Source organism: Tachysurus vachellii, chromosome 2 (assembly GCF_030014155.1).
Source record: "Tachysurus vachellii isolate PV-2020 chromosome 2, HZAU_Pvac_v1, whole genome shotgun sequence".
Lineage (NCBI taxonomy): Eukaryota > Metazoa > Chordata > Actinopteri > Siluriformes > Bagridae > Tachysurus > Tachysurus vachellii.
In genome coordinates this window covers 37,095,154-37,116,038 of record NC_083461.1, presented here as the reverse complement: position 1 = coordinate 37,116,038, position 20,885 = coordinate 37,095,154, and the positions used below count along the sequence as shown (strand labels likewise).

Sequence of the window (20,885 nt, the reverse complement as noted above, 5' to 3'; positions counted from 1 at the left end):
CCCTGATTGAGGCCTCTTTGTCTTTTCGTGCCATGGTGATTGCTTTGTTTGCAGTGTGCTTTAACATTGCTCATTCGTATGCTATATTCTAGTGATGGCGAAGTGAAGCTTTCTTGAAGCAGTGACGCTTTCAACCCAATTGTATCGGAAAAAGGTTCATTACTCGAAGCTTTTCAAATCAGCGCTCGATGAGGACCTCTGCTGGTGAAAGTGCTATCACAGAAAGTTCCACAACCAAACAACGTATTCATTTTAGAAGCAAAAATTAATGGATTGACAAATTAAGGATAGATTAATAAATGAATGAATCAATATATTAAATACAATAATGTATGTTCTTATTGTACTTCTATAATTTACTGTTTTACTTTTAATTATGCACAATGTACTTTGTTTAAATTTTACTTTTTGTACTATTTGTATGCAGCACAGCTGCAAATGCTTTGGTAATACAAATGTGCAGTTTTTGTCATGCCAATAAAGTACACTTAAATTGAAATTGAGAGAGAGAGAGAGAGAGAGAGAGAGAGAGAGAGAGAGAGAGAGAGAGAGACTTTGTTCCTATTTAGATAATAATAAAATAACAGCAGCACTTTTAAACCACTTAATTATTTTAATAATTAAAACTGAAACTGAAAGTGAATAAAATTAAAAGTAGGCTTTAACCTTGGCTGTTAGCTACATCTTGGACAGAGGATCTGACACTGTCATGCTTCAACATGGATGTTGTATTATTATTATTATTATTATTATTATTATTATTATTATTATTATTATTATAGTCCAGCTGCTGGGAGCAAATCAAACACTGGACCTAAAAACAGATTAAGGATAGACCTTGTCTCAAAAGTATAAAGTCTGAACCATTTAAAATAAGATCATGGCATTAAGCGGTGCACAAAAGGCTTTTCTTGCATTCCTTTTCATTTTTCTTTAACTTATTACTATCCAATATATATATATATATATATATATATATATATATATATATATATATATATATATATATATATATATACATATATATATATATGACAAAATATACGACATTAAATGTTACACTGAATCATATAATTGCCCAATGATGAGTGAAGTTATAAATATAGGCTTCACAACAAAACCATATATATCCACCTTATTGGGCGAAATCAAATGAAAGTGTTCCCACATTTCAGAACGCGATCTTTTTGTAACAGGCTCCATTGACAACTCGCAACAATAAGCTCTCCTAAACAGTAATAGATTCCATGTAATACTCCAATACAACACAAGGGGGCGCCGCGTGTCGCGCACAATTTTAAAAGTTGGAATCAGATAACGAAGCTTCGGGCGTCATTGGTCACGTGATTTTGCCAGAACGACTCAAGCTTCGATACAAAGCTTCAATGAAAATCGGTTCATTTTTTTTGACACACGCCTCAGAGCTTCGGTGTCACTGCTAACATCACTACTATATTCTCTAAATGTTAATCCATTTCATTTATTGTTGATTGTCCCGTCTGAGAGAGAAAGTTTGTAAGTTTATGTTCAGAGTGTGTCGAGCTTTTGAGTTTTGTATTGTTTTATTCTGTTTATTATTTTAACCAGTGTTGTATAAAGTACTCGAAAGCAATACTTGAGTAAAAGTACAAGTATCGTACTAGAAAAAGACTTTGGTAGAAGTGAAAGTCACCTTTTAGAATATTACTCAAGTAAAAGTCTTAAAGTATCTGATATTTACTGTACTTAAGTATCAAAAGTCATTTTCTGATATTTAATGTACTTAAGTATTTGAAGTAAAAGTAAAAAGTAAAATTTCAGTGATTTTCAGTAGCTATAAGATCAGGGGCAGTTCTAGGGTCTCATCTTTAGGGGGTTTTAGTCCTCAGTGAGAATTTAAAACAAGAAGAGTTTTATATTATATATTATATGACTAAATAGTAAGCCAAAACTTATGGTATTATTAAATGGCAAAAGTGGACACTAAAATTTTATGCATGATGTAATGATGTCGGTCTTGAATCAGATCAGTTCATGTATGTGTGCATTCTCTACAAACAGTGTGTCTAATGAATGCAGTCACTAATAAACAAATATTCACAAAACAAAGACCAAATCAATAAATGTTATTTTTATTTAGTATTGATATTGCATTAATATTTAGTTTGTGCTATCAACTCTGGTAATAAGAATAGTGACATTTCACTGCTTTTGGTTGCTTTTGGTTGCCACCGTTATAGATAAATGCCTCCAGCTCTGACTGCGCGTGCACGCTGCGCGTGTCTGTGCTTCTCCATAGAGCGTGCGGACGTGCAGTGATTCGTGCGGACGTGCGTAATGCAAACTAGGAGCAGTGATTCGCCAAACCTCCCTTATTGCAGTCGCACACATTTCTTATGATTTTATTTTGTAGTAACGAGTAACGAAGCTGCTTATTGGAAATATAACGGAGTAAAAGTATAAATTTTATCTAGGAAATGTAGTGGAGTAAAAGTGAAAGTTGACAAAAATTTCACAGATACGTGAAATTTTTACTTAAGTACGGTAACGAAGTATTTTTACTTCGTTACATTACAACACTGATTTCAACTGATAGATTTGTTTGTTCTTGACCCATGCCTGATACTGAGTATGATTACGGACTCTGTTTTTGACTTGTTAGCCAGCCAATTTCATAAAACACTTTTATTCAAAACATACCAACTTATGGTGACAAGGTATGTAGGGGGATCGACGGCAGTTATTTTGAATACCTTTTATTATATTGTGTTTTTTTTGAGAGGGAGTTGGGTAAGAAAAATTTTGTATTTTATTTTCTTTCATTTTTGGTTTAGTAAGAGAGAGGTGTTTTGAGGAAGATTGTAAAACCCTTGTTAACTAGTAATATAAGATTGTGAATTGTAATATCTTTGAATGAAGACCTTCATTTGCCCATTCTGTTGCGACTGACCCCTAGACAGTCGTAACAAGAATTATTCATTCATTTATTCTATTGTAAAGTGTTAACAATATTACAGAGATTCACCTCATTCTAAGATTTTGGAGGAACACGTGAGGATGTGAGTTTAAATTATTATTCCAGTATCTGTTTCTCTCCTCCCGTAACTGGTCTCTCTCTTTAGTCAGGTTATTGTAACTGGACTGTAACTGGTCTCTGTCTTTAGTCAGGTTATTGTAACTGGACTGTAACTGGTCTCTCTCTTTAGTCAGGTTATTGTAACTGACTGACAGTCTGCGCCTCTGTGTGAAGAATAAAATATGCTGCTGTCAGTAAAGGAAGTCAAAGACCAGAGAGCATCAGTGGCTTCTTGTGGTCAAACTGTAAAGACAGTTGAGCTGTGATTCTTACACATCCTGTAGATGTTTCTGTTAGAGTCCAGCAGTTTTATTAAACATCAAAATAACCTTGTGGATTTATAATGGTGTATACACTGCACCTTCATCATATTTTTCTTTCTTATAACGTCATTACACAAAGCTATTAGAGACCCCTGATTTAGAAACAATAAGATATAATACAGAGGTGATTGAGCTCAAAGTTCTGCTAAATCAACAGAATCTGAGACACTGAGATGGAATTAAAATACAATTATCTCATTTATATTGCTTCCATCATCATGATCATCAGAATCATAAGAAATATACAATACATCTATGAGATAAAGAAAAGTATTTGTGCACTCTGTATCTGTGAATGATTTCAGAGGAAACAAGAGCAGAGACTGAAACTCAATTATCATCTAAATATTGTCTTTGATATTGTATAGATTTAGCACTTTTCATTTAAAATGATACACGTCATTGAGAAACATGTTTCTCACAGATCCAGGGAAACTTAGCAGAACATTTCTGGTCATTCCAGGTTGCAGTCAAATGTGAAGCATAAGTGTAAATCACAGCACAGTCCTCGTCACCTCGATTATTCGGTTCCCCTCGTGCACCAGGACCTGAAACTAAGAGAATCAGATCTGATTCAATTTCCTTCAGTTCACACATTGAACTGAATCCTCTCAGCCTTGTTTACTGAAATGCAAAAAATACAAGTATAATAAGGAATAATCTTCACTGTTAGAAATTACCAGCATTTCACAATAATTAACAGTATTATTTTACAGTAACTTGTTGTAATTAAGTTTCCCTGTAATATCCCAATGAAGACCTGTAAAAACTACAGTATCCTTGGATTTTACAGCATTTAACTCTTATTTTACAGTAAAATCTTGCAATCTAAAACCTGCTGTTATATCACAACAAGGTCTGTAATATCACATCAACACAGTGAAAAAAATTAAGGATTTCACAGTATTAAACAGTATTATTACAGTGAAATATTGTATTGAAATATGCCCTGGGAAGTCACATGACATAACCGAACTGTTTTGAACCATAGACTGTATAAAAACATAGACTCCTCAAGAGCGGTTTTGAAGCTCAAAGTGTGCAGAGCTCAAAGTGTGCATTGTCAACAGCGGCAATCCACCTGTCACTCACGTGGCCACGCCCTTAATTATGCAGAACTTTAAGGCTTAATATAATTTAAACGGATGAGTTATAAAGAAAAAAATTCACCCCCCTTGAAGGGCAAAATTAGCTATATAGACCAAAATCATTTTTTGCACCAGGCTGTAAACATCTTTTTTCTGCTGTAAAATAGGCTGGAGCTATACGTGGTATCGCCAGACTCAGGGAACTGCTGGATGAACGGGAGAAAGGTAAAAATCAATTGTTTTAATCGAGGAGAGGAGGAAAATGAGCTTAATTCTCCAAATGGTGGAATATCCCTTTAATTAGTTTGATAAAATACACCTATGTTTACAACACTATTACACTGTAACATAACGTCTGTGGGATGGGTATATTTAGACAGTCATAACAGGGAATCAAACTGCTGACCCTTCAGTCATGAGACGACTTGCTCCCCAATAGTGTTGTTACCCTGTGATGCCCACAGGTGTGTCAGGTGGGGCCCAGCAGATTTGCCAGAGGGGGAGACAGAGGCAACGTTGGAGAATATAAAGAGGGATCTGCTGAACATCTACTCAGGCATGCGATCTACTGTCTTTTTGGATCATTTTGTTTAGACTTTAGTAATTGGTCAAGATCTGAACACTGTGTGTGTTGGGCGGCTACAAGACCAAATTGTTACTTGGGTACTAACAATACATTTGTAGGTCTGTATACACAGAGGAAGGAATGAGTGGGGCAGAGAGAGCAGAACCAATGAGGGAAAAGACATACGTCATCCTGCGAAAATATCTTAACAATGCTGCAGCGATGTCTGAGATCAAACAGGAATGGCCATTTCTCTTCTCTCAAAAATGCCTATTCTTACACTTTGGCCTCCTGACGGACGTTGATGTCCTTCAGAAGCTACAGGATGCAATTAGTCGACGAGGACAGACCATCCTGGATTACTGTGCAACACTGGACAGCCCCAAGATCCGTGATGTTCTGGCCTGCTATGATCCAGACTCTGACAAGGCTGCCTGCATCCTGCTGCTCCTAATGTTGTATTTCAAAGAGCCGAAAGAGTTTGATGCTTGAAGTTGATGTAATATTTTTTATTCAAATATTTAAAATGCAAAATGAGTGATTACATTATCAACATTTACCTTGCATGATTTACTACCTATGACCAATGAACAATATTTATCCTTTATCCTAAATCCATGCTATTGTGTGTTAACTATGTTACAGCCATGTGCCACTGCTGTGGACGTCAATACTGCAGAACTCCCCTCCACCCCCTGCTTGATCATTCAAGGTAATGTTACTTTGATCTTGTATCGACATTTCTAACTCATTATTTTGTTTTCATTCTAGAAATCTACATGACCACAATAAATAATAATAATTATAATTATAATAAGAATTACATTTGTATAGCCCTTTGTATCTTAAGCAGATCACAAAGTGCTCATAACACATTCTGTTGTATCTGTTCATTTCAGGTGACATGATGAAGCCTTCTGGATGGCTTATATCCATCGAGGGACATGTCGTGATGGGCCCACACCCTTTCTTTTTACACGGAGTAGCTGCTTTCTTCAGCAGCTATTACGTATTCAACCTTGAGCATCCTGCCACTGGCTCTTCGACACTGGAGTTCATTCAAAGGTATTTTATAAAGATCGCATTTAATCTTGTAATTCACATTATATAGTACAGGCTTCCAACTCAATGATTGTCTTGAGGTCGAAAATGCTGACAAACGAGGTACTTGAGGCTAGCCTGGTGAGATTATCCTGATCTCGCGAACTCATTCAATTTCGCTCTGCAGATCAGTCTGGGTTTCTACACGTTATGCTAACAAATACCTGCCGGTCCATTCATTCATTCATTCATTTCCTACCGCTTATCCGAACTATTCTCGGGTCACGGGGAGCCTGTGCCTATCTCAGGCGTCATCGGGCATCAAGGCACGATACACCCTGGACGGAGTGCCAACCCATCGCAGGGCACACACACACTCTCATTCACTCACACACTATGGACAATTTTCCAGAGATGTCAATCAACCTACTATGCATGTCTTTGGACCGGGGGAGGAAACCGGAGTACCCGGAGGAAACCCCCGAGGCACGGGGAGAACATGCAAACTCCACACACACAAGGCGGAGGCGGGAATCGAACCCCCAACCCTGGAGGTGTGAGGTGAACGTGCTAACCACTAATCTCCCTTTCCATTAATGTATACATGATGGGCGGAGCTTTGGGCTGGTTTTGAATAAGCTGACTGGCTTACGAAAACATGTATGTGTAATAATATAATGATTTTATAATGGTACAAAAATAAGGAAATGTTCCTGTCTGCTGAGGCCTTTGATTACAGTTTACAGCTATAAGATAAATTGGCTTCACAGTTGTCTCAATGGTTTACGTGTTATCGACAGTATAATCTGTTTATAAAGTGCAGAAATCAGATTTAAATGTTTATGTCTTGTGTTAAAACACATGCAGATAACGTAACACAAAGGTGATATGAAACAGAAAGACAAGCAAGGCTAAAAAACAAGCTGAGTAAAGAGAGGAAGTTACTCAATTCTCTCTGTCTTCCTCTCACCTTGTCTACATTCTCACAGATATCCACCATCATCTCCACTCACTGGAACATATAAAATCCTAAATGAACGCTTCTCTACTTTATAAAACACTTTTGCAAACTTTAACATTTGTACCTGTGTGTTGTTCTTCTAGGTGTCTCTCTGTGTCACAGTTGTCCTTCTCTGTCTCATGGTCGTGACCTCTAACAGTTTCTGCAATCTTGTAGATAACCGTCACCATCTCCACTCGCTCAGATGAACGTTGAAGCATCTTTAAACTATAAAACTAGCAGTAAAACATGAAACTACTGCGTCTCTGAATAGACGTGACTGACAGTCTGCACCTCTGTGTGAAGAATGAAATGTGTTGCTCTCAGTAAAGGAAGTCTGTCATAGAGCAACGTGGACATCATTGGCTTCTTGTGGTCAAACTGTGAAGAATTTTGAGCTGTGCTTCTTACACATCCTGTAGATGTTCCTGTTAGAGTCCAGCAGTTTTATTAAATATTAAAATAACCTTGTGGATTTATAATGGTGTATACATTGCACCTTCATCATATTTTCTTCCTCATAACGTCATTACACAAAGCTATTTATTTAGATCAGTTTGAATATGAATTCAGTTACATGTTCCTGCAGAAGATCTGGAATTGTTAGTTTTTACGTTTGCAGCTTTACTCTGAGACTGAATGACACACGGTCCACTGATCTAAGATCAGCATTAACACCTGCTCTATTTCACAAAATAAAAAGTACACACTGACAACTGCAGCAATCTTCAGGACTGAGAAGATTGTGGTTACCCCCCCCCCCCCCCCCCACCCTTCCTGTTCCTGTTTTGTTTTATTTAATAAATCCCTTTTATTTACGCTATCCTGCATTTGGGTCCGTTTTTATCCCTGCGCTCATGACATATCTAGCATTTACAGTTTAACATAAACACTGAGCTGGAGAATATCTTAGTAACTCTATCCAGCCATCAGTACGAAACTCCTCCCTTTCCACTAATGTATGCATGATGGGCGGAGTTTTGGTCTGGTTTTGAATAAGCTGACTAGCTTACGAAAACATGTATGTGTAATAATATAATGATTTTATAATGGTAGAAAAATAAGGAAATGTTCCTGTCTGCTGAGGCCTTTGATTACAGTTTACAGCTATAAGATAAATTGGTTTCACAGTTGTATCAATGGTTTACGTGTTATCGACAGTATAATCTGTTTATAAAGTGCAGAAATCACTTTGTATAGAAGTATAGAAGCGTTCATTTAGGATTTTATATGTTCCAGTGAGTGGACCACTATAAAACTAGCAATAAAACATGAAACTACTGCGTCTCTGTATTGATGTGACTGACAGGCTGAGTCTCTGAGTGAAGAATAAAATGTGCTGCTGTCAGTAAAGGAAGTCAAAGGTCATGGTCAATTAGACTTGCTGAAATTGCGCTCTGGCCACATTTACTAAACTCCACCTGCTCTAATAATAAATGTCTACAATACACTCGTCCTGTGTCTTTGTGCTGCATGATATTGTAATAAACCCCCAGAAGCAGATGTCAGAAAATCCATATGTTTATTAGCAGTAGAAATGTGATTAGAAACTATTAGAAGTAAATTATGAAGCTAAAATTATGGTCAGAGGACAGGCACAGTTCAAAAAACTAACAATACAATAGCAAACGATTTGCATTGAATCATTGAATAAGCATGCTTATAAATGTAAAAACCAGGAATTGGGTGGGTCAGTATTCGGAAGAGCGCTCCCACTAGGCTTCCTCTGACTCTGTTGTGTTGGAGACCCCTGCTTTAGAAACAATAAGATATAATACAGAGGTGATTGAGCTCAAAGTTCTGCTAAATCAACAGAATCCGAGACACTGAGATGGACTTAAAATACAATTATCTCATTTATATTGCTTCCATCATCATGATCATCAGAATCATAAGAAATATACAATACATCTATGAGATAAAGAAAAATATTTGTGCACTCTGTATCTGTGAATGATTACAGAGGAAACAAGAGCAGAGACTGAAACTCAATTAGCATCTAAATATTGTCTTTGATATTGTATAGATTTAGCACTTTTCATTTAAAATGATACACGTCATTGAGAAACATGTTTCTCACAGATCCAGGGTAATTTACGAGAACATTTCTGGTCATTCCAGCGTTTAGATGAATTTGAACCGTAAATCACAACACAGTCCTCGTCACCTGCATTATTCGGTTCCCCTTCACCCCAGTACCTGAAACCAAGAGAATCAGATCAGATTCAATTTCCTTCAGTTCACACATTTAACTAAATCCTCTCAGTCTCTGTTTACTGAAATGCAAAAAATACAAGTATAATAAGGAATAATCTTTGTTCAAACAGGAGAACATTATTAAGATGATTTCATTTGTATTGCACAATAAAAACAGGGAAATATTTTCTTACTCAGTGTTCAGTGGTGTATCGTCCACCCATTTCCACTCTCCCTCTTTTACTGTGTCACTCAGACCAATCCAAGTCTCAAGGTTGTTCAGCTGTTTAACAATGAACTCCTTTAAATGACATAAAAAACAGCAGAATAAAAAAGCTTTACTCTCTCTCTCTATCTCTCTCTCTCTCTCTCTCTCTCTCTCTCTCTTTCCATGCGCATGCGTGCGTAAGCGAGTGTGTGAGCGTAGACAGAGCGTGTGAGCGTGTAGTGAAGGTGTGAGTGAAAACTCAGTATTTATGCTATTTTCTTTATGTTGTATGTTGTGTGATTTGAGTGAGCATTGAGTGGTGTGTAGCGAGTAGAGTGTGTGTGTGTGTGTGTGTGTGTGAGAGAGAGAGAGAGAGAGAGAGAGAGAGAGAGAGAGAGAGAGAGAGAGAGAGAGAGAGAGAGACGCTGTAGCGGAAGCCTTGTTTTCTTTGGTTCTGGCATCATGGCTTTTTTAAACCTGACACATAAGCAGGGGGTTTAAACTGTTACCGACTGTCACGTAAACTGTAGAGTGCTCTTCAGTGGTAGCTAGGCTAATTGGCGAGAAGAGCAATGTTTGTGCATGAGCTTCACGATGTTGAGGTTGTGGTCAAATCTCTCTCTCTCTCTCGCTCTCTCAAAAGGTTGTAATAAAAGACACTCTGGTCAAAGTTTTTCTCCTCAGTAGCCCCATAAAACGAGTTCTCGTGAAATCTCGTGTCACCAATAAAAATGATCCCAGCAGGCTGTAAAGACCCCGAGCTGAGGCACATTATGTCTTATAGAAGACATGTACATGATTTTAAACAGCAGGGATGAAGACCTGAACATCATGTTTAAAATAAATGTAAATGGAGAGGAAGTCGTTATTTATAGAAAGTGTTTTTTGTGGTCAGGAGGGACATGTAATCAGGAACTGTCCTGAGAAAGAGGTTAAAGGTAACCAGAAGACAGAAATGCTAAAAGCAAACAAAGAAAAAGACAAACAAGACAATGAAGAGGGCAGTGTACAGGAAAAACGTCAGGAAGAAATAAAACAGCAAAAAAGTAACACAGAAAGTCAAGAAGAAGAAGAGAAAATAACTGAGCCAGAAGAATACAGGACAGAACCCAAAGACCATCAATAATCATGTTGATGAGTCTGTAGCTACAGACAACACAGATCTGATCACAGAAGATTTAGGTTTCACTGTGGTCAAATCCAAGAGAAAATCTAAAGCAGGTAGTAGTGGCCCACAGACCAGGAAGAAAGGGCTAGTTGAAATGGGACAAGAAAAACAAATCATAAGAAGTCAGTAAGCAGTGATGGAGTCGGGCAGTGAACAAGATACTGTACTAACAAGGAAACAGAAAGTGATGAAGACAAACAAAATAGTGAACAAACAGGTATATATATATATATATATATATATATATATATATATATATATATATATATATATATATATATATATATATATATATAAAGCAAAAGAAATCAAAAGGTTTCTCCAAAAGACAAAGAATATGAAAGGAGTTAGAATAAACCAGCACTTCCCTGATAAACAAAGCTTTGTGGACTCAGCCACAACCATAATAAATGAAAAATATAAAAGCTTCACACACCAGGAAATATATAGTTTAAAAAAGTTTGTAAATAGAACACGTCTTTTAAAAACTCATGATCTGGTAGATGTTTGGTGAAAACAACATAGAACTGAAAGACAATGCACATGGGGGCATTTTAGAGACAATTTTATTCCGTTAGCTAAATTAGGCAGATTTTATTGTTTTAAACATAATTTCAATGTTTTTAAAGCTAGTGAAATAACACCTGTTAGTTTTTCAGACCACTTTTGATCAGATGTAGAGTTTTTATTGCAAATCATAAACCCAGAAGTGCATTTAATGTTTCTTTACTGAATGATGATAATTTTATTGAGTCTTTTAGATTTTTCTCCACTCACTGAGGAGATTTCTCCTCCTGTAGACAATGGTGGGACCATGGGAAGGTTTTGAACCAGCAGCTCTGTCAGTAGTACGCTGCCAACGTCACAAGGGTCATCACCAAGTCATTAAGAGAGCTGGAGATAGATATAGTGGAACTCCAGGCTTTTCTGAGTCCATAGGAAACAGGACATTTTGAGAACCTCAAAGCAAAAAAAGCATTTATGGTGGATCTATTGGGCACAAAGGCACATGGAGCTCTCGTCTCGTCAAGTTCTTTTGGCAGGAACTGGGAGAAGATCTGCTGGAGGTTCTCACTGAAAGCTGTGAAGAAATGTCTCTACCCCTGGGCAGCCGAAGAGCGGTAATCACACTTCTCCCCGAGAAAGGGGATCTACAGGACATTAAGAACTGGGGTCCAGTATCACTGCTCTGCAAAGACTACAAGATAATGTCCAAAGCGCTGGCCAACCGTTTCAGAGATGACATGGACTCTATAATACACGTTGACCAAACATGCTGTGTGCCCAATAGATCCATGATTGATAACGTTTCTTTGATTCGGGAAATTTTGGACATTTTCGGCTCATTGGCAATTGGTCTGATTTCACTGATTCAGCTTTTGACAGGGTTGAGCATCAATACCTCTGGAAAACTCTGGAGGCTTTTGGTCTCAAGCCCAGTCTTATAGCAATGATAAAGTTGATGTACCAGGATGTTGAAAGTGTACTCAAGATCAATGGAGGGTTAAGCGCTCCCTTTAATGTAAATAGGGGAATCAGACAAGGCTGTTCTTTATCAGGTATGTTGTACACTTTCTCAACTAACAATTTTTACACAGATTACAAATGTCTTTAAATGGTTTTATTCTTAATGGTTTTAGTGCTCCACATGTTTTATCTGTGTAGGCAGATGATGTTATGGTATTAGTACAGAATCAAAACGGAATTAAGGTTTTAGAAAAAATTGTTTCTGATTTTAGCCAAGTTTCCTCGTCACAAATCAACTGGAGAAAATGTGAAGCCATTGCATTAGGAAATTGGACCCTAGGCTTACCAAAACTACCAAGTGGACTAAATTGGATAAAAGAATTCAGATACCTAGGGATTTATTTAAATGATGAAAAGAAAACCTTGGTAGGATAATTAAGAAAAAAAGAAAGTAAACTAAAAAACTGGGAATGGCTTAAACCAAACATGTCACTAAGTGGAAGGGTACTGGTGGCCAACAGTCTAGTAGCCTCAACACTGTGGCATCGCCTAGCTTGCCTGGAGCCCCCTGCGGGCCTTGTTGAAAAAAATTCAAGCAGCACTAGTCAGCTTTGTATTGGAAAAATTACACTGGATTCCTCAGTGTTCTCTTCCTCCCTAAGGAAGAAGGAGTTCAGGGCTTAGTTGACATTAGGAGCAGAATCGCTTCATTTCGTTTTCAAACAATACAAAAATACCTTATAGAATCTGATTAGCTGATATGGAGAGATTTTATGAGTTTTGTTCTGCAAAACAGTGGCTTTGGTTGTGATTTCACTTTATTTTTAATGGATCCAACTGTTTTAAATGTTTTTAAAATGTATTATTTTTATAAAAGGGTTTTGGACATTAAAGACACTTCTGCAGTCCTCACACTGTCCCAAAATTTCACAACTTTGAGGAGACTAGTGGACGCTGCAGTACTGGATTTCAAAGACATGAGAGCAGTGATCGGGCTACGGTCACTGTTCAACTGATTTTATTATTGATGATAAACTTGAGAGTATGTTCCAAAGTATGTTTTATTTATGAAAAACAGAAATTGGAAGTGACTAATTTTATTGTCGGAGAAGCAAAAATCCCGATTTACAATAAAAAATGTTACCTGTTTTATTGATGAAGCTGAGCTGGTTATTAACACCCTTTTGCACTAAAAAAAACTTTTTAAAAATGCTGCTGGTTTTTAACTGTCTATTGTAACTTATTGGTTATTTAATAAAGCTGAGTTAAAAAGCAAAAAAAAAAAAAATCAAGTATCTCTCTCTCTCTCTCTCTCTCTCTCTCTCTCTCTCTCTCTCTCTCTCTCTCTCTCACCTGTTCCTCTTTGCTGTTTATGATCACCAGGTCTGCTCCTGTGGCCTTGCACTCTTTTCTGCTCTCCTCCCAGCTCTTCGTCTCATTAGATATAACATAAAAACTGGAACTAAAACTGAAACACTTCTGTTTACCTACAGATACCAGAGGAGAAGATTTACACTTACATTTACACTTACATTTACATTTACACAAACTTTATTTTATTATCATGTTTATTATCAAGTCATGATTTCGTTTTGTCCACATAGACAATAGTATATGAGGAAAACATTTAATCAGCCGTAAATAACATTATAACAGATATCAGTTATCTATTAGTATTTATCTATTGTTATTACTTATTTCAAAGTAACCTACAAGTTCAGGGACAGTATTGTAAAGTATTAGCAATATTATAGAGATTCGCTTCATTCTAAGATCCTGGAGGAACACGTGAGAGGATGTGAGTTTAAATTATTATTCTACAGATTCAAGATGGTACGTGGATTTCCACTGAGGGCATTTAACTGTTGAGCAGAAAATTTAAAACAAAATTCAGCTACTTACTTGAACTACAAAATATTTTCAGGCATCTGTCTCTCTCCTCCCGTAACTGGTCTCTGTATTCAGTCAGGTTATTATAACTGGACTGTAACTGGTCTCTGTCTTTAGTCAGGTTATTGTAACTGGACTGTAACTGGTCTCTGTCTTTAGTCAGGTTATTGTAACTGGACTGTAACTGGTCTCTGTCTTTAGTCAGGTTATTGTAACTGGACTGTAACTGGTCTCTGTCTTTAGTCAGGTTATTGTAACTGGACTGTAACTGGTCTCTGTCTTTAGTCAGAATGCTGAATTTGATCCACAGAACTGTGACGGCAGTCAGCAAGGAAACAAACAGAAGCAGCACCAACCACACTGCAGTCAGTCTGCAACACCTGCTCCATGCAGTGTCTCCTCCTACAGGTACATGAACACCAAAGACCCAGGTTTTAGTATCTCAAACTTATCTAACATTTACAGTTTAACATAAACATTGAGCTGGAGAACATCTTAGTAACTCTATCCAGCCGTCAGTATGAAACTCCTCCCTTTCCACTAATGCATGCAGTGATGGGCGGAGCTTTGGGCTGGTTTTGAATAAGCTGACTGGCTTACGAAAACATGTATGTGTAATAATATAATGATTTTATAATGGTACAAAAATAAGGAAATGTTCCTGTCTGCTGAGGCCTTTGATTACAGTTTACAGCTATAAGATAAATTGGCTTCACAGTTGTCTCAATGGTTTACGTGTTATCGACAGTATAATCTGTTTATAAAGTGCAGAAATCAGATTTAAATGTTTGTCTTGTGTTAAAACACATGCAGATAACGTAACACAAAGGTGATATGAAACAGAAAGACAAGCAAAGCTAAAAAACAAGCTGAGTAAAGAGAGGAAGTTACTCATTTCTCTCTGTGTTCCTCTCACCATGTCTACATTCTCACAGATATCCACCATCATCTCCACTCACTGGAACATATAAAATCCTAAATGAACGCTTCTCTACTTTATAAAACACTTTTGCAAACTTTAACATTTGTACCTGTGTGTTGTTCTTCTAGGTGTCTCTCTGTGTCACAGTTGTTCTTCTCTGTCTCAGGGTCGTGACCTCTAACACTGTCTGCAGTCTCGTAGATTTCCACCACCATCTCCACTCGCTCAGATGAACGTCGAAGCATCTTTAAACTATAAAACTAGCAGTAAAACATGAAACTACTGCGTCTCTGTATGGACGTGACTGACAGTCTGTGGCTCTGTGTGAAGAATGAAATGTGCTGCTGTCAGTAAAGGAAGTCTGTCATAGAGCAAAGTGGACATCATTGGCTTCTTGTGGTCAAACTGTGAAGAATTTTGAGCTGTGCTTCTTACACATCCTGTAGATGTTCCTATTAGAGTCCAGCAGTTTTATTAAATATCAAAATAACCTTGTGGATTTATAATGGTGTATACATTGCACCTTCATCGTATTTTCTTCCTCATAACGTCATTACACAAAGCTATTTATTTAGATCAGTTTGAATATGAATTCAGTTACATGTTCCTGCAGAAGATCTGGAATTATTTGTTTTTACGTTTGCAGCTTTACTCTGAGACTGAATGATACACGGTCCACTGATTTAAGATCAGCATTAACACCTGCTCTATTTCACAAAATAAAAAGTACCACAGACAACTGCAGCAATCTTCAGGACTGAGAAGATTGTGGTTACTCACTAATAAACTGACAAGCTGAGTGTTTATTTCCTAACTGAGAGTGTGAATAATGAGAGACTGCAGAGGAAATGACGTCTGACCATGAAGTTTATAGATGGTTCTTCCCCAAAGTACATTTTAGAGCCTGTAAACTAAATGGGTATGGATAACATTGTATTGAAATTTGTCAATTTTATTGCCCTATGTGTTATTTACTGAATTTAAGTCAATGTACCTGGATGCTTAACGTTTTAGAGCATCTGTTATGATGTGGGGCTTTGTGTACTTTATCCAATCAAGTTTATTTATTTTCATGAGTCATTTTGGAAGCACTCATCTGCCACTGAGTGCAGGGGGGAGGGTCAGAAAAAAATATATATATACACTTTTTTTTTTACTTGATTCGAAGGCCTTACAAATGCTATGTTCGCAGCTCAGGGGTTATATATCTGAGAATTTGTTGTTGAAACTGCAGCCTAACTATTGCAGGAAATAATTAATAAATTCTTATTTTCTATTTTATTATAACCTGGTTGTAGTGGCAACTCACTCATACACACACACAAACAAAAGTAGTTTAGTACATCGTACTGTTATTGCATTTTTATGTTCTGGTGATATACATTACGCACTATTTTTAAATTAAGTACTTCACGGCTAAGTACACACGACTTCGGCCATGTGCCTTTTGTTTATGTACTTCGTCACCTTTGTCTGCTCCTCCCGTTTCCACACACCTGTTTCCTATTGTCGTCATCATCATTGTCTATTTAACTGTGCCGTGTTGCCTTGTGCAGCGCGTAATCAACTGTTTGTCTTTGTCTGGTCTAGTCTGTGTTATGGTTCATGTTTTTCGTTATTAAACCCTGTGTATTTTGCTATCCTGCATTTGGATCCCTTTTATCCTGCGTTTGTGACGGCTACTGAATATGATAAGATTTTTTTTTTGTTAGTCACCTTAAATACTATTTCCTGTTTTGTGTTGTTTCTCTACTTGGGTAAAAGGAGATCAGCCAGTTCACCATCCCACTGCTAAGAATCCAGGATCCTGTTGCGCCACTGCTACTGTATACATATGTTATCCCTTTAGTAACTAGCTAGTCAGGTGGTATTAGCTATGGGCCGTGGTGGTCTCTCTCTCTCTCTCTCACTCACTCACTCACTCACTCACTAATACAGTCCATAATCTCATCCATCCTTACATCAGAAACATCAGCCATCGCGGCCGTGCTCTTACATCCGAATAGATGCTTTGCGTTGCCTTATATTTCTTTGCGAATTGTAGTTTTGTGTATAACATCGGGGATGCAGAACATATTAGTAAGGCTACTGTTTGCAGAGCGGTCAGGAAAGTGTGCCTCGCTCTTAAGCGCTTGACCATTTTTGTGTTGTTTCCTGATAAAATAAAATACTGTTCTTCTGGTTTCACCTCTAATGTTATAATAGTTGGGAATTTACTCTAAAATAGTTCTTAATTACTAACTACAACTGACATCTCCAACAAGTCTAATTAGATTAATGTAATAATTACTATCTCTAGAAAGTATTGGTCTACTAACTAATTTGTTCTACTTATTAATTACTTTCTAAATCCCAAATGAACCTCAACCACTTGAACAATAAGGAGAGACAAGAAACTGCATTTCTAATGCTTTCAAATAAACAATATACAATTGCATGAATTATCCTTGAATTGAACAAAGTGTGTAACTAGTGGGAGAAGTTTACATTAAAAATACACCTTTTATATACCTTATATACCTTAAGGTATATAGGGTTTTATTTTGTATAAAGGTTTTTTTCTTAAATACGTGTTCATATTCTCCATATGCTTGCATAAGCACTTCCAGTTCTGCTGGTGAGAAATATGCAGATTTTTTTTTTGTCTGACGCTGTTGCCATGGTGACTCGTTATATCTGCGCTCCATTGATAATGTTTTTTTACAGTTGTGGTGCATGCGCTTAACTCAATCAATTTAGAGTTGATAAAACTAACTCATTTCAGCTGTTCTGTAACCAAAAACTTCAAGTTTAAACTCAGAGTTGGTTGAACCTCCTTTCTGAAACAGGCCCCTGTTCCTCTTTACTGTTTATGATCACCACGTCTGCTCCTTTGGCCTTGCAGTCTTTTCTGCTCTCCTCCCAGCTCTTCATCTTATCACTCATGATATAAAAACTGGAATTCAATCTACTGTTAGCGCCTTTGATAATGTACCTTAATAAGGGACTGGGGGTGAGCTGGGGGCAGGGTTACTGTTAGCGCCTTTGATAATGTACCTTAATTTACATTGGTGTATCCAAGATGGCAGTGCGGCAGTAGCACGCAACGGCCACTTCGGTACTATTTATTTTTTTACGGTTTTGTTTTATGTAGCACCCTGGTCCTGGAGAAAAGTCTCATTTCACTGTGTACTGCAACATATATATATGGTTGAAATGACAATAAAAGCTTCTTGACTTGAATTTGACTTGAAGTAGGGACTGGGGTGGGGTTACTTTTAGCGCCTTTGATAATGTACCTTAAATAGGGGCTGGGGCTGGGTTACTGTTAGTGCCTTTGATAATGTACCTTACTGTAAGTAGGGACTGGGGGCGGGGTTACTGTTAGCACCTTTGATAATGTACCTTAAGTAGGGACTGGGGGCGGGGTTACTGTTAGCACCTTCGATAATGTACCTTAAGTAGGGACTGGGGGCAGGGCTGGGGTAATTTACGATATTCTTGATTACAACCTCTGTTTATACAGATTACATGGAGCTGCACGTACAAGTTGGATTCGCCGCGTTTGGATGCCAATGTAGGTTCGCAAAGCCATGAGCATTAACAATAAAGCAACATCCGCCATTATTGATGTTGTGTTTGTGTTTGCTGCTGCTGCGCTAACGTTGCTGGAAAATATGAGACGTATACAGTGACATAAGACTTGGCTCTGTGATTGCTCTCTAGCCCATGGAAAGGCAAAACGGTTCTTAGAAGGCTGGCCAGTGGAACCAACTAAGCACCAGCACCAGCACTAGCTCTGAACCAGTACCCGGTTCTTTTAGGTGGAAAAGGGGCATATTAGTTCTCCACTAGACTGTGAGACCTCTTCAGACTTAGGATATACCTAGATGTAAGTAATTAACTAGTAGTTAGTGCTAGTAGCTTAGTGTTAATGAAGAATTATTCATTCATTTTTTCTATTGTAAAGTTTAGCAATATTACAGAGATTTGCCTCATTCTAAGATCTTGGAGGAACACGATGTCAGGGACAGAAGACGGAGGCAGATATAAAGTAAAATAACAGTTTATTGAAAAGCAGAAGTGAATGAAGTGAGTGAGGGTGGATAAGTCCAGGTGAAGCTCCACACGCCGGATCACAGGTTGCAAACCAACGATATCTAGACCCTTTGGTGGACAACGAACTTGGGAAACTACTGATAGAAAAGAGAGAGTCAGGTTAGTAGACACAGCATGTAGTAGTAGCTAGAATTTATGAGACTGGACAATGTGTGTGTGTTAGAGAGCATCTTTTATGTGGTGAAGTAATGAGGGGTGCCAGGTGCCGGTGTGGGCAGTGTGGAAGTCACGGAGGAGTTCGGAATCCAGGATGTCGTCCTTGGTGACCCATGAACGTTCCTCTGAATCCCTCCCAATCAACAATATATTCTAACCTGCCACCCAGATGATATTCTAACCCTGCCACTCCAGGAGCTGCTGGATGGTGTACATGGTGTAATCCTCTTCGAGAGGGGGGGCTTCTTCGCCAGGTCCTGTGAGGGGAGAAGGAGAGACAGGTGAGTGATATAATTTGAGAGATGAAACGTGGAAAACTGGGTGAATCCGGTAGTGCGAGTGGAGTTGGAGCTCATAGGTTACCGGATTGACCTCCTTCACGACAATGAATGGGCCAATGAACCGGGGACTTTTTGCAGGGTAGGCGTAGGTGGATATTCTTCGTAGACAGCCAGACTCTGTCCCCGACCTTGATGTTGGGTGTCAGGGCACGACAAACATCCGCCTGCTGTTGCCGGCACCTGACAGCCCCCTGCAGGTGATGGTGCGCTCTTGTGTCTAAATAATTATTAGTATTTAGTTAAGCCACGTTGCCTAAGGCAGCGCGGAATCCTTGGTTTTGTTCTGGTGTCTTTTGTTGTGGTCTTGTCCTGAGTCCGTGTTCCTGTTTTGTTTTATTTAATAAATCCCTTTTATTTACGCTATCCTGCATTTGGGTCCATTTTTATCCCCGCGATCATGACATATCTAGCATTTACAGTTTAACATAAACACTGAGCTGGAGAACATCTTAGTAACTCTATCCAGCCATCAGTATGAAACTCCTCCCTTTCCACTAATGTGTGCATGATGGGTGGAGTTTTGGTCTGGTTTTGAATAAGCTGACTAGCTTACGAAAACATGTATGTGTAATAATATAATGATTTTATAATGGTACAAAAATAAGGAAACGCTCCTGTCTGCTGAGGCCTTTGATTACAGTTTACAGCTATAAGATAAATTGGTTTCACAGTTGTCTCAATGGTTTACGTGTTATCGACAGTATAATCTGTTTATAAAGTGCAGAAATCAGATTTAAATATTTATGTCTTGTGTCAAAACACATGCAGATAACGTAACACAAACGTGATATTAAATACAAAGGCAAGTAAGGCTAAAAACAAGCTGAGTAAAGAGAGGAAGTTACTCATTTCTCTCTGTGTTCCTCTCACCATGTCTACATTCTCACAGATATCCACCATCATCTCCACTCACTGGAACATATAAAATCCTAAATGAACGCTTCTCTACTTTATAAAACACTTTTGCTTTAAAATTTAAAATTTACAAACTTTAACATTTGTACCTGTGTGTTGTTCTTCTAGGTGTCTCTCTGTGTCACAGTTGTTCTTCTCTGTCTCAGGGTCGTGACCTCTAACAGTTTCTGCTATCTTGTAGATAACCGTCACCATCTCGACTCGTTCAGATGAACGTTGAAGCATCTTTAAACTATAAAACTAGCAAAAAACATGAAACTACTGCGTCTCTGTATGAGCTGTGACTGACAGTCTGTGGCTCTGTGTGAAGAATAAAATGTGCTGATATCAGTGATGGAAGTCTGTCATAGAGCAAAGGGGACATCAATGGCTTCTTGTGGTGAAACTGTGAAGACTTTTGAGCTGTGCTTCTTACACATCCTGTAGATGTTCCTGTTAGAGTCCAGCATTTT

General features: G+C 37.9%; 1 protein-coding gene across 1 annotated transcript; it reads right to left on the bottom strand.

The window, feature by feature from the left end:
* Nucleotides 1–9,129: 9,129 nt before the first annotated feature.
* On the bottom strand, nt 9,130–20,658 carry LOC132858323 (C-type lectin domain family 4 member M-like). The gene is made up of 5 exons (XM_060888619.1): nt 20,523–20,658; nt 14,014–14,403; nt 13,465–13,598; nt 9,463–9,569; nt 9,130–9,271 (listed from the first exon to the last, which is right to left on the bottom strand). The coding sequence occupies exons 1-5, from the start codon at nt 20,656–20,658 to the stop codon at nt 9,130–9,132; spliced, it is 909 nt and encodes a 302-aa protein (XP_060744602.1).
* Nucleotides 20,659–20,885: the final 227 nt, after the last annotated feature.

Excerpts from the sequence above, each read along its gene's own strand:
- LOC132858323 (XM_060888619.1), bottom strand. The coding sequence starts at position 20,658 with ATGCTTCAACGTTCATCTGAACGAGTCGAGATGGTGACGGTTATCTAC. Across the intron at positions 9,570-13,464 it reads TAAACAGCAAAGAGGAACAG|GAGTTCATTGTTAAACAGCT; the intron begins GTGAGAGAGAGA and ends TGTCATTTAAAG. Across the intron at positions 9,272-9,462 it reads GATACACCACTGAACACTGA|GTACTGGGGTGAAGGGGAAC; the intron begins GTAAGAAAATAT and ends TCTTGGTTTCAG.